Below are 14,702 nucleotides of genomic sequence, written 5' to 3'. Positions count from 1 at the left end.
TCTCAATTGCCTTCTCAACTTGAACAAAACAGGTGAACTAAAAATATCAATGAACTTTTTTTTTTAACATTCGAAATACTAATATAAACTGTACCTAAAAATATCTCAAAGAATATATCAGTTTTGGTTAAGATGAACTGATACCATACTTTTCTCCCTTCTAATTTCTTCATAGTACAGGAATGTTTTAATGCATCATCTATTGATTCTCCTGATCTTCATTTTAGTGGACTTTACCCTACCCTAAGAACTAAAGTTAAACAACAAAATCTGATACCAAAATATATTAGCATCAATGAAACTATAAGCTCTCAGATCAGAACCACATCCTAAAAGGGAAAAACTTTCAAGATGCATCTAGTTTCAAAAAGGTATTTGAGATTGAACCTGCAAATGGACAGGTTTTAGAAATAATTGGGAAATGAAAACAGGGATTCTGAACAGTGTCGTGGCATTTATTTCTGAACCTTTGCCCATACAAAAGAAACTTCCAGAGACTTTAAAGGTACCTTACATCATCCTCACAGGCACTTTCTATGATTGCTAGTGAGTGACAAAATGTGACACACTAGCAGTGCCAACCAAGACCGACAAAGCATAACTGATGATTCACTTAATTACAAGCATGATTATCCCTGTAGATGGACTTACTAGTGGTCAGTGCCATATCCTTTTGTCCTGGTGAAGCCCACGGACGTGGCCACCACCAATGCTGGTAAACCTGTAAGAAAAGCAGAGTCACATTTCACATTCAGATGTTATCTCTACGCAGACTGGCTCACAAGAAAATCAGGACAAGCTGGAGATTCTGCAATCAGAGGAACTACCTTTGGATAAGTGACTTCATAAATTATGTTCCATTTGAAAATATCTTCAAGTGCAAAAGTATGAGAGCGACAGTTGTGTTTTTAACCTAGTGCAGTTATCTGATGTTGCTATGCTACCACATTTGACATGGGTTTAAAGGAAACTAATAACAGAGATTTAGAATACCTTTTAAGTTATTTTTTCCCTAGGGGTTTACACTGTTATAAGGGAAAGTTATAGTTATAAAACCAAAATGGAAAAAAATGTTCCAACACACCAGAAAAAACATCACAGAAGTGGGACATTCAGGATGCTGTGCTTGATCCTTAACAAGTTGCACTTATAATAAAGTTAAAAAAAAAATCTTAGCACTTAATTCATAGTTTGATTTAATTATAACAAAAATGTTATAACAGGGTTAAGAACCCTATAAAATTAATTTTAGACTTCCTTGCTACCTCCCTTTAATAATTCTGCAGGATGATCAGAAAATATAAGGCGACTTCTCTTCATGGACCTCTCAGTAGACATCACTTCATGTGTTGCTAGGTCCTCAGAATTCAGTTACTGCTCATCTGCACCGATTTAACATCTTTACATTTAGTTTTATATAAAATATCTTTACCTCACTCAGCTTCAAAGGTACATTCCTTGTATGTGTGTGAATAGAATTGTCTATATAATTTAAAAGTTTTTGTAAGGTTTTGGTCACACCTTCTTTTCAGGAATGAATGTTTGCCTTTTCAGGTTGAAAAATTCATCATCTACTCACTTTCTAAAGTTCCCTCCACCTGTCTTCTATTGCTATCTTTGCCATTCTTTCTACGATCCTCTTCTGTGAATCTTGCTGAATGATACCACATTCCTTCATAGTGCTTGATGAAAAGCACTATGGAGAACCCCTGAGAAGGACAACACTGGCCTTTTTTCTTTCTGTATATGCATATGTTTATGATTTATTATTATATGCACAGTTATATATAACAGAAAGAACATTACATTTATCAATGCATATTTATAAGTATATAAAATGTCTCTTCTTGCTCTGCTTCCCTTTCCACCCTTCTCCCTCCTTCTCCTTCATGCCTGGCATTTGTTGATTTTTTCGATTGACTATATAACCAAAAACAAACAAGCAAAAAACCTGTTCTCTCTCCTGGGTCACAACTGAAGGGCTAGTAGTCTTTATTCAAAGTTTTTATTTTAAAAGATTTTTCTAAATTTATTATTTTGAAATATGATTCCTGTGCTGCAACTCATGCACTACTCTGCCCACCCACAGGTTTCCTGATTCTTGGGCAGTAAGCTTTTTTGCAGAGTAATTTATTATCAACTTTAAACTTGGAGAACAGTTGTAAATCCCCACCTCAATATCTTCAGTAATAGTTTTTAGTAAGGCAGCTGACAACCCTGAACATCCTTTTATTTGAAGAAAAGTTTTAATTGGCAAGCATTCTTGTATTTCTAGAACCTAAGGTTTGAATTCATGACAAAGTATCCCAATTCATATCAGATCAAGTTTACAAAATCTTTGGTGTGGAATCTAAACAAAAGTTTATCAAAGCATAAGTAGGGTACATTCTCCAATTTCTTCATAGTAACATTCCCTATTTGCCATTGCAAAGAGTCCAAATACATAAGTAGACATGCTAGATCGTTGCTGAAACCTAAGGGATAGTCTTGGTCCTTTTCTTCTAGCATGAATTATTCTCTATTACAATAAATCCACCTACTGGAAAATCCACCTATTCTCCAGTCTCCTGCTACCTTAGGTACCTGTTGTGTGTTTGGTTCAAGTGCCCTAATACTTTAAAATTCAAAAAACAAACATGAAAAAATCCTGTTTCATTCTCCTCTAAATCTAGTTTCTTACTTTTTCCAAAGATTTATTTATTATTTATGCATACAGAACTGGGGTACAGGCCAGAGTTGCAGGGGCAGTGAGAGGATTCACCAGAGACAGAGTGGGGAGCAGAACAGGTGGACTGACTACTGCTGAGGGGAGCAGAGGGTGGGCCAGGAGAGGTCTGCTGTTCATGTGGGTCACCTTTAGGGCGGAGATTAAACTTGCACTGAAGTGGGCTGCAGATAGCTTCACAGTGCTACACCTTAACCCACTGAACCACCAGGGAGGGCCCCAAATCTAGTTTCTTAAATAATGAAGATTTTGGCCTTATAAAAATGTATAGATTTTTTTTATGATGTCTAATTTTTTTTTTATGATGTCTAATTTTTGTTTGAGGACTCCACAGACTAATCATGAATCTTCATGGCTTTTCAAGATGGTTTCTCCCTGTGATATGAATAGTTATTGTCTCTCATTGTTTTCATTCCTAAATATTTCTTGGTGTGAGGAATATATGACTAGTAAAGTTTCATGTTTTGAGTCCTCAATTTAGTTAGCTTGCATATGCAGAATTGTATTAGCAGAGAATGGTCTGCTTTAGTCTCCATAAAAACTTCAGGTCTGGCCCTTCCTGGTGGCACAGCAGGTTAAAGCACTGCACTAAGAAGCTTAAGTCACTTCTGCATGAGTTCGATCCCCGCCTGCCCCGGAGGTGACCACATGGTGTGGCAGACCTCTCCTGACTCGCCCGCTGCTCCCCTCAGCAGTGTACTTCGTCGATCTGCCTGTTCTGCTCCCCACTCTGTCCCCGGTGAATTCTCTCACCCTCCGCATCTCTGGTCCATACTCCAGTTCTGTATGAATAAATAAATAAATCTTAAAAAACACACACACACACAAAACACCTCGGGTCTTAATCACATGCATCTAGTCATTGTGACCTACAAATAGAATAACTACATGGTTATTCAATATATTCTTTTCAATGTTCCAAGTGACTAAAGAATGTTCAAATGGACCAGTCTCATATCTTTCCACTCCCTGATATTAAACTACATATAAAGAAAAGTAGCCTGGAGATAGTCACTCTCTGTTGCTATATAAGTGTCCCATGTCATTTAACAAGAGCACAAAAGGGTCTATTAATATGCTTACCCCATCCAAGGCACAAAAAGCGTTTTCTTATTAACCGTGTCCTAATTTTTCCAGTCACAGCCATATATGATTGCCACGCCTCAGTCAAAACCCAACAGAATGAAGCCAGGAAGAAAAAGTGCAAAAATGCAGTGGTGGTTGTACAGATGCTCTGTGGAAACAAAAGAGACTCATTCTGAATATGAAGGGGAACTGTGTCCTTTGGAGGAATCTTGGCCTCCAAAGCATTAATGTTATTTCTAATATCTACTTTCTTTTTGAGGGGGGACAGAATGATTATTTTCAGAAATTAGAAACTCAACAGTTTTCTTACTGTATATAATGACTAAGATAAAAAAAAAAGTCCCAATTCCATCTGTTTATTTATTTGAAAAGCTGAAATGTAAACTTAAACTGAAGGGAAATTAAAATTACTTATTAACTGGATTTCTTTTTCTTGAGATGTAATTATGTGATGCTTCTTTCTTCGGTTTAATGGATTACAAATACCTTGCATAATTGTTTTGGCTACATTCTTTATCTTTCCTTTTTAATGAAGATTTTTTGTTGTTTCATCTGTGTTGCTGTCAAGATTGCATCACAAAAGCCTTAAAGCAAATGACTTATACAGTGTGATACTCAAAGGATAAGAGCAAAGTATAAAATGAGATTTGACTAAATAACTTATGTATTTTAATAACCTATATATGTAGTTAATATATTGCATCTGTGTTATTACAGTACAATGTGTTCTAATCAAATCATTCTGAAAAGCTAATTGAATCACTGGCAGTTCTCAGCCACGTTTTCATAGATACTGTCTCTCATGTAACTTAAGTGTGCCAACTATCAGTTACTTGTGACTCTTATACAAAGATGAGAAGCTTCATTCTGGCACTGGGTGCTACTTATTTCACAATTGACATCATTTCTTTGTGTAGGATCTTGTTAGAATTCAAGTCTTTTTAAACCAGAAAAGTAACAGAACCAATTTCTTCCATTTCAGCCTCAGTTTTGTTTACAAAAATTGCAAAGAGCAAAAACATAAAACTAAACAAACAAACAAACAAAAACAGATTCATAACAAAGAAATAAAATACAACTCCTACACCTCTACCTCTGCTTCAGTCCACTATGAAAATAGGATATATTTTTTTGAAATCCTGGCTCAAACCATTCATATTGTTTGTTTGTTCTGATGAACTTCATCAGATGCTAATTTGGCTTTGTTGATTTTTATTTCTATTAAAAAACTTCAATGATGCTTATCTCATCATATTATTTTAATGATGAGTGGCAATGTGCTCAGCATATAGAAAGAACTGAACCAATTTTGACTATTATTATTTTAAGAAATACAAAAATGGAGTTATCTCACCCATATATAGAATATGGGGAAAATCAGCTAATGGATGAATTAAATAAAATGAAAATAGATATGGTCTGTAAGGCCTGCTAGTGGTTACCTGAAAGGGAAGTGGAAGAGGATGGGTAAATTGAGTAAAAGGGGTCAATTGCATGTAGAGTTAACTGCACTTTCACTGGTGAACATAATGTAGTATATACTGCTTCTGGTTTATTAAGATGCACATCTGACATTTAAATAATGTAGAAATGTTATTTCAAAAATAAACTATTACAGTTTTTTGGCACATGATTTATTTCATGTAGTACTTACATCTATATATTACTAAATTTATTAAATTCTTACAAAGATGACTTCACTAAGATAAACCCATGAATTTGTTGAACTCTTTTCTATACACTTTTACTCCTACTTCAGGCATAATGTGGTGGCTCTAACCAACCCTGATTTCTTCTAGAGTTGAAATATGGAGACTTCTTTCCCAAGTTTGGAATTAAATTCATCTGTAGGCTGACTAACACGTTCATTCCTCACCTGTAATTTCTGACCCCAACTTTAATTCCCAAAGAAACTTTTCCACTCAATACCCAAAGGTGTGCTACACATTCTAATTACTACTCCATTTTCTTCCACCACTTTGCCACCTCTGAATTTTATGTGCCAGCATAGTGCTTTTTCACTTAAAAAGTTATCGATATAGGGTTGATATAACAATATAAAAATGTTAATATCTTAAATACTAAGTCCTGTAAACACTGACATTTTACAAGAAATTTCTAAGATGTCCAATATCTCAATATAGAGGCTTAATTTGTACTCTATTATTTGCTACTCTGAACTCCTGAATTTTAATTCTGACATAAACTGAAATACATGTAATTTTGAGCTATTGAGATTTATTTCAATAATCCCTGTGTTATTGGAAAATAAACTGGTAGTAATGTGTGGTTAGAGAAGAAAGACCTGCTGCTATAGGCAATAGCATTCTAATATGAGCAGATCAATATACATATGGCTAGAAAATGCCTCAACCTAAGGATATATGTATACTAAAGAGTTTTACAGTCATAAAACTGACCTGTATAAAGACCATAGCAAAATCTATGATGCTTTGAAAGAGAAAGTGAGCCTTATTTTTTTGTGTCATCATCAGGTGAAGAGTAATATAAGACACTGCACACAACAAATCCCACATTATTTTCTACTGACATATTTGTTAAGCTGCCTTTAAAAATTACAAGTTATGTAAGTAGCAATTTTCAAATGGACTCCTCTAGCTTCTACATTTCTCATGTCAGTTTCTGCAAGGGTAGATATTCTAATTTGGGGGGTTCAGAATTCTTAGATCTCTTATCTATAACCTAAACCCCACATTAACAATCCAAAGAGAACACCTATCTGTTGGGGCCTCTTACTATTGGTAGTTTTCATACTTAGACATCTCAAATTCCAAATCTCTTTTTCCACAGCCAGGTTCAGATCTTGATACCTTTTCAGTTTTTGCTACCAATAGACCCCTGTTAAGATCTCCAGTTTTACTTCTTCTCTTTATTCATCACATAAGCCTGTTCTTGACTCCTTTAATGGAGCCAGACTAACCTTCCAAAAGTCAGACTCTTTATCACCTCATTTGTTATCCAATTTTTCAGTTCCACCTGCCCCACCAACCTCAATCTGCCCTTCATTTACAGTTTGAAAAAGCATTTTAATTGAAAATCAAAGCACTGTTTATATCTATCTCCCTCTTATGCATCCTTTACCTCAAATACTCAGGGCAGTAGGAAAAAGTTCATAAATTAAGTGGGGAAAAAAAGTGTGAATTGCAGTATACTAGAAATTGTGAGACACAATATAGAGATTGTGAGACAGAATGTAGATGAGTAAAGACTGAAGGACATGACACCCAAAACTAGATATTGGGAGCAGAATGAAGTAGGACACAGGCACAAGACTGTGGTACTCGGTGGTGTGTGGTATGGTAACATATATCTGCAGAGGTGTGAACCTTTGCCTCTAAAACATATACAGTGTTGGAAACATTACCTCAGTAAAAACATACAATTAAAACAAAAGAAACATACAATGAAAACATGAGTAACAGAGGCATTCTCACTTTTGCCTAAAATTACTCCAGAAGGGAAAATAGAGAAAATTAGGGGAAAGGTAGCCCTTAGAGAATTATTATGGGAAAGTCCTCAGCACTTAAACCTGAAACACACATACCCCTGGGCACTCTGTGATAAAATTTGTGAACATCAAGAATGAAGAGCAAATTTTAAATATTTCCAGAGTCTAAAGAAAGGTTACTTGCAAAGAAAAAAAAGAATCAAATTAACCTAAGACTCTTAGTGAGTGACCCAGGATACAACAGAATTTCATCTTCAACATTCTAAGAGGAAATGCTTTGAAGACACCCAGCAAACAATTGTTCGAGAGACAGATATATTTTTAGAACTGAAAGGTACTTTGAAGTTTATTACCTTAAGATTCTCTCTAACATAACTCCTAGGCAATATTAACCAGCCAGTATTAACCAACTCCTAGGCAATATTAACCAGGAAGAAAATCTGAGATAAAAGAAATGATGGATAGCAAAAAAGTAATAGAAGTTATTATAAACAGTTATTAAAAAATTACATATTACATTTTTATTAATTTAAGATATAGCCATTTGAATATAAAATTCAAACATTAATGGAAGTTAAAAAGGTAAGAGAAAAAGAAGTTACTGGGTAGCTGTGAGAAATACAAGCAAAATGAATCTGCCTTTGCTATGGATGGTAGAAAAACAATTTGAACATTTGTGATAAGAATGTTAAGGTAACTAGAAAAGGGTAGGAACAAGTAATATATTGGTAACAGAGCAGGGGATAAGAACTAAGAAAAAAATCCATCTGTCTAGTTAAATGTTGGCTAAGAGACAACAAACTAGAAAAAAAGACAGACTATAATGAATAAGACAACAAAACTAATCCCAAACATATGAGTACATGGGACTGCTTTAAGTTCACTAGTTAAAAGCTAAGATTTTTTATACTGGATTCAAAAGATAAAAACACAAACATGTATTTTTAAGAAATATTCCTCAACCTTGATGTCACAGTAACAATATATCTCTAATAAAAATCCAAGATTTTTATCCTTAAATCCAAGATTTAATCCAAGTTTTAAACAACCAGAAAATATAAGTAGATCACCATTGCTAGGTAGAAAGTCAATATACAAAAATTAAATTTTCTGTCCTCTGACATCAAAATACAAATTGTTACAATATTTCCATTACAATACTTACTCTGTAACAATATTCATGGGGAAATATAATACCTTTTCATACTAATCATGCTAGAGTTTCCTCTCTCCTTCTTTGGAAGTGAACTCAAGTAGTCGACAAATTTAGAAGATGATGAAAAAGGTTTAACCAACTTACAGTGGCAGTAACAATTACAGCCTAAGTGCCTATAGGGGATGCTGGTTAGTGGAAATACCATTGCAATGGAGCCATGACTCAGTAGCCTCCTGAAGACTTTAATACTTGGAAACTAAGGGAGTAAGAAACAGGAGAAGGACATGGGTTCGATTTGAATATTGCTGAGTAAAACAGGTTGCTTCAAAAATCTATACACAGAGTAGTTTAAAGTCTTGTCTTTCTTCCTGAACTCCGTGTACTTGCAGGGAGGTCTACACTCTGGGAAATGGAGTGGGTTGTTTTCTAAATTTAGTCACCAGTCTGATTAGTGAGTAGAGGTGCAAGGCAGACCTGACGTCTACTCTACACTGCCTGCAGGTCAGAAAACAATTCCCAGAGGCAGAAAAAATTCTTTATTCACCTGATCATCCTTGATTAATATATTGTGAAACCCATTTTTCAGTAAGTCCATCTACTCACATAGAGCTTCAAGTCACTTTTTTAGCCAGTTGTTTATATATATCTATAAATACAGTCAAGGATAATCAGATAACTAACAAAAAACTTCTGATGTAGACAACAGAGGGGAAAAAACAAAGCAAAAGAAAATGGAAAGTAGGGAGATACAGTAGAAGTAACAAAAAGACTTAGTTCATCAGAAATTGAGATTAATTGCACTTATTTGAAAAAATCACCAGGGAAAGATGATCAGGAGATAACAGAGTAAGAAAAGAACCTATTGATAATAACAATTCAGAATAAAAACTACAAAATACCTCAAATTAATAAAAATGAAAAGGGGTTTATGTAGAAAATAACAATATTTTATTGAAAGGCATAAAAATGCTTAAATGAAAAATGTGTGTGTGTGTGTCTATGTGTATATATATATGAATTGGGAGACCCAATATCATGTCAATATTTCCCAAAATTGATATGTATTCAATACATTGCAAATCTTAATTATTTTATATTTTAAAGTCAATTCTAAGTCAGATAATGTGAATTAAAAAAGATGTCAAAAAGAATAGAGCAAGAGAGTGTTATCTTAATTATCTAAAACAGATGCTTCTCATCCCCATTTTGCACATGGAGGTTTAGAAACTAAGCAACTTGGTTAATGTCTCATGCTTAATGAGTGAGCAACGGGGCTAATTAAAACATTATCTCAGGCCAATCAGCTTGTGTACTTCCTTCCTCCCTTTCACACTGCCTTTTTGACAATATATTTTGCTCATCATGTAATCCTCACAAATCGTTTTCATCCTTCTCAAACTCTAAATTCCCTTACTCACATGTTCTTGCCCTTTATATTATTTATAAGGTATAAACCATTTCTATTACTTTAAGTTCATATTCCCTGTGCCTTAGAACTTTCTTCTCAACTTGATCTACCTCCTCCTACCTTTAAAGCAGGTATTCCTGCATTTCCTTCCCTGTAGGAAATGATGTGATTCATCTGTCATGTCCTTGGGTTACACTGTGGATCCACATACTGATTTCATCAACCACCCTTTTATTGTTTTCATTTCATTGGTCCTCATTGGGTGGTTTTCTTCCAATTGTGATGAAATTTCTTTCAATCTTTTTACTACTGTTCTCATCTACTTCTTGCCATCTAACATCTCTGAATTGGCCTCCCACAGCGATCATCCATGATTTCCTAATTTATAAGGCTAAAGAGTAAATTCTATTTTTAATTTGCCATATAAACTCTGGACCTTTAACATCTCACAAATTATGCCATTTTTATAATACAGTCTTTAAAGGTCTTCCTAAACTCTAAAATTCTACCCAGACATGAACACTCTAACTAAATACTTAATTGGACTATTCACTCTCATATTAATTTTAGCAATGTTTTCCTAGAAGTTATACGTTTCAATCATATTTTCTAATGTGCTTTCTAACCCAATCAGATACTCTATCTTTTAATCTTGTAAACTTTAAGAAACAGTACATTTTTTAATTTCTAAGGTTGTTCCCTATGTCTTACTAGATTTATAATGTCCTTGCTTTACTAATGAATTTCAAACTTTAATGATTCTTTAATCCCAGCTTGAAAACCATTACCTTATTACAGTAATGAATTTCCAAAAGTGTGAAATATAATAATTTACTCTCTTCATTTGGCAGAATTTTTTTTGGCAATTCTAAGAGTAAAATACTATGTTCACTTAATTTTCAACATTGAAATCAGCAACAGGGTGTTTAAAAAGTAAGTAAACACAGACACTTATTTTTTAACATATTTTTAAAAGCAAACTAGAAAGTGCTTTTGATGAGAGATACATAATAAAAAAAAACACTTCATGGGATATAAAATGTAGAAAAGCTTTCTCTTACTGGAAATATGAAAACAATATTTCAATTCTACTAAACTATTTCAGTAGACTAGAAACTCAAATAATATCACTATCTACTTACTTTAATGGTTGTTATCTATGAAGAAATCAAGAATTATTTCATTAGAGCACAATGTTTCAAAAAATCTGAGACCAAGTGAAATAATTCTTCCTCATGAGACAATTTTATTTAAATAACTTAATTGCTTCCATTCATGTCCTGATTTGTCCATAATAAACAGAAATAGATATATCTTACTATTTTTATGAAATTTAACATGTATGATAGACACATTGTAAGTCTACTCATCTCTAACTCTTTACATACAAATGATGTTATCAGAAGAAATCTGCTCACATTGCGATTGCAAAGAAAGTTACTTCAAGGATAGACTAATAACTGCATTAACATTATTCAGAAAATGGTAATTCTTACATACTACATGTGATTTATTGTGAAGATAAAATAAAATGGGTTAAGAGGGCATTATATACAATTTCTGATGTAGTAAGTGCTCTATAAGCAGCTGTTAATATCATAATTAAAAAACAATCCAGTATACGATCTGATTTTTAGTGAGCAAAACAAATGTATTTGAAAATGTTTGATTTTAGAAGATGACAAAACTTATCAAGCAAGTACTCATCAGTTTCACAGCAGTGTTCCAAGGTAAGTATTTTATGACCATAAGAAGACATGAATCTTAGAAGTTAAATAACATTTCTCAAGTTACAGAAGTAGCAAATGTGGATACTTGTGTTCTTACTATAATATGCTGTCTTGTGCTATAAAGGACTAATTTTTCTAATATTTAAGCTTTTATGTTTCTACTATACCATTTTAAGTCAGTGTGTAGATGATAAATTGCTATGATAAAAAATATTAAATGAATTCTTACTGTACAAAAGTCACTGACTAAAACAGAAAAACACACCATTTAAGAGTAAGGCTTTGTCTATACTGTTTCCCACAATAAATGTACATATGTGCTTTGAGGTTCTCTGGACACAATAGATCAATCACCAGGAGATGAGTGATTCAAACTAGTGGGCATTGTGATAATAACCATCATTTCATAAGATTAAAAATTTCTGGTATTAAGGAATCAATCAGAAGCTTTTTGCTAATGTCATTTTTTTCATCCTCCTTTATTCCATAGTTGCTATGACATGTTACATCAACAGCAAAGTCACCTGTAAACAACTAACAAATATTTCTTATAGACTCAACTACTTGGCTTCTTCAGTCTTTTCTTTGGATATAACTGAACCCATCAATAGAAAAGTTATAATGGGCTTCAGTTCTCTGTTGAAAACTCTTGGTTCACAGGTTGGGGAAGGATAAGAACAAAAATGGAAGGAAGCACAATGGTTTGTGGTGGATGGAATATTGGTGAATGGGTGATGGGTCCACTATGGTACATGATGGGGTGCCCAAATATTACATCATTTAAAAATAAATTAATAAACAAAATTCCTGGTTCACCATAGAACAAAAGTTGGAAGATTTCCTCAAAATCAATGGTACAAGCTAGGATAAGAAAACACACTTTCTCTGAACCACCTATTTTGGGAAAAAAATCCAAAATCTCAAGAAATTGCTGAGTCATGTATGCTACAAAATAGTTACTGAGTAAAGGAACCATACAAGCAGTTGCTAAAGATGAGTACCTTGATTTTTACAACTTAATATTAAAATAAAACAGCCCATTAAAAAGAAAAAAAATTGCATAGATGTAAATAGTGATAAAAATATATTCTACAGATGTCAAAAATATGTGTCTTGCAGAAAAAATGTTCATAATTTGAAGACCTTGGAAAGTTTGTCACACATAAGCAAGGAAAATCTGATTCTTTGAAATATGTCCTTTGGCAATCCAATCATTTGTGTATCATACCCAGCAGATGCTTCATTATATACAGCTATTTTCAGGCTTAGAAAATAACAATTTTATTCAAAATAAAATATAATTAAGTCACTTAAGGCCAAGAGTTTAGCTAAAGCTTCACTAATAATTTAGAAGCTTCAAAATGTGTCATAAACTTTTTAGACATTTCTAGCAACCAGTTTATACCATGCTCTACATCTGTAGTAGAAATCATTTTTCAGTGTAAGCACTAGTATTTATCCTCTGGTGTAAGCTAATACCAACTATGGTCACTCAAAAACAGGGATAATAATGCAAATATGAGGTCATTTTTAACACAGCAAAGGAAAGCAAACGGATCTCTGTAGCTCTGTTGCTGGGATTTCCAGGCTTTGAAAATACTTACTCAGAGGAAGAGAATGTTTTTCTATCAATAAGGCATTTACAGCACTTAGAAAGTTACTCAACAGCCCACTTGATGTCACAGACGGTTTGAAAGTAGAATGAAAACAATTTTCATTCAGAGGTAGCATGGCACGAAAAGGTTCTAGATTTTAGAGGTACGCTAATATTTTTCAACCTTAGCTAGACTGTGGTATCATGCTGGGAAGTTCTAAAAAATATAGCTCTTTTAGAGCTGATTTTTATCAGTCTGGGGTATAGCCAAGTAATGAGATTGTTTAGGCTTTCTGGAAGATTCTAACGTGAATCTAGGGCTCACAATTAGCAGTTCAGACAGTCATAGCAACAAACTACTGAACTTGTGACCTTGAACAAGTTACTCCACTTAAAGCCAAAATCTTTCATATCTCACATGTGTATGAAACAACTACAATGTGCCCTTAAAATTATGAAATATATGTATTATTGCATGTAATTTTATGATATAAAAAATGGAATACTACCCAGAAATTTAAAAACAAAACAAACCAAAACAAAAAAACTCATGCCATTTGGGACAATTTAAAGAGGGCTGGAAGGGATTATGCTAAATCAGGAGAAGCAAGACAATTGCCAGATGATGTCAGCTAAGTGGACTATAGTAAAACCACACAAATAGTCAGATTAGTCAAATTTAAAAACTAATCCCTGAAAGCTGACTGTAGAACTGAGTGATCCAGATCAGGAGTGGTGAGGTGAAGGTATAAGAACCAAGTGGGGAGGCCTATGGGTGCTTTGGTGGCAGTATACTAGTTGAAAGGGAGAGGATCCTATGCTTCCAAAATCCAAAAATATGCTATAAACCAACATTGTATCAATACAAACTTTAAATCAGTAAAATAAAATATAGCATAGAATAAATGCAAAGTGTTTAATTCTTGGGTTCTAAAAAAAATATCAACAATGATGACTATTTGTACAACTTCTCAACTCAGTATAGTAACTTATCTAGATTTAGTGATCTTTCAAAAAAGATTATCACGTGGTCCTGCTTTTGGACTTCAACACCTGGGTGAAAATTCTGCTGTTAAGCAACCACAAAGGTGAATTATGCTACATGCAATCACTGAACCAGTTACAAACTCTGGACAACTTGTGGAGATCTCAAAGAACTTTTATCCTTACATGGACAGTTCTATTTTTGCCTCTCATTTATATCTTGATTCTCTTAACTCTGAGTTTTCAATGCCAGTATTTCAAGTTCAGCACACCCAAGATATGAACACCTCCCCTTTCCCTTAATTCAGCTCCTCCTTTTGTGTCTGTTATCAGTAAAGAAACCACTATCACAACCAGAAACCTACATGTTGTCCTTGTTATTCTGCCATCTCCAATCAATTACCAATTCCTGATTACATTTAATATAATGAATCCATTGGCCTCTCTATTTTCATAACCCCATACATGGGCTAACAAGTTACTCTCTTTTGAATTACCAGTGACAGGGTGAGATTCCTATAGAGTGCTCACCCCTCTGTTAACCTACCTC

The 14,702-nt window shown here is 33.8% G+C and overlaps 1 protein-coding gene across 3 annotated transcripts in view; it reads right to left on the bottom strand.

Moving 5' to 3' along the window:
- The window catches only part of ADGRB3 (adhesion G protein-coupled receptor B3), a 650,534-nt gene that overhangs the window by 48,611 nt on the left and 587,221 nt on the right, over nucleotides 1-14,702 (bottom strand). For all 3 annotated transcript variants that reach the window (XM_004673604.2, XM_004673605.2, XM_012721768.1), the window contains 2 exons: nucleotides 3,809-3,959; nucleotides 652-721 (listed from right to left, as the gene is read on the bottom strand). In XM_004673604.2, the coding sequence (XP_004673661.1) occupies nucleotides 652-721; nucleotides 3,809-3,959 (221 nt within the window). The remainder of the gene's footprint in view (nucleotides 1-651; nucleotides 722-3,808; nucleotides 3,960-14,702) is intronic.

This window comes from Condylura cristata, unplaced genomic scaffold, assembly GCF_000260355.1.
Source record: "Condylura cristata isolate star-nosed mole 26May11 unplaced genomic scaffold, ConCri1.0 scaffold00001, whole genome shotgun sequence".
In the NCBI taxonomy this organism is placed as follows: Eukaryota; Metazoa; Chordata; class Mammalia; order Eulipotyphla; family Talpidae; genus Condylura; species Condylura cristata.
This window is presented reverse-complemented; position numbering and strand designations above follow the sequence as displayed.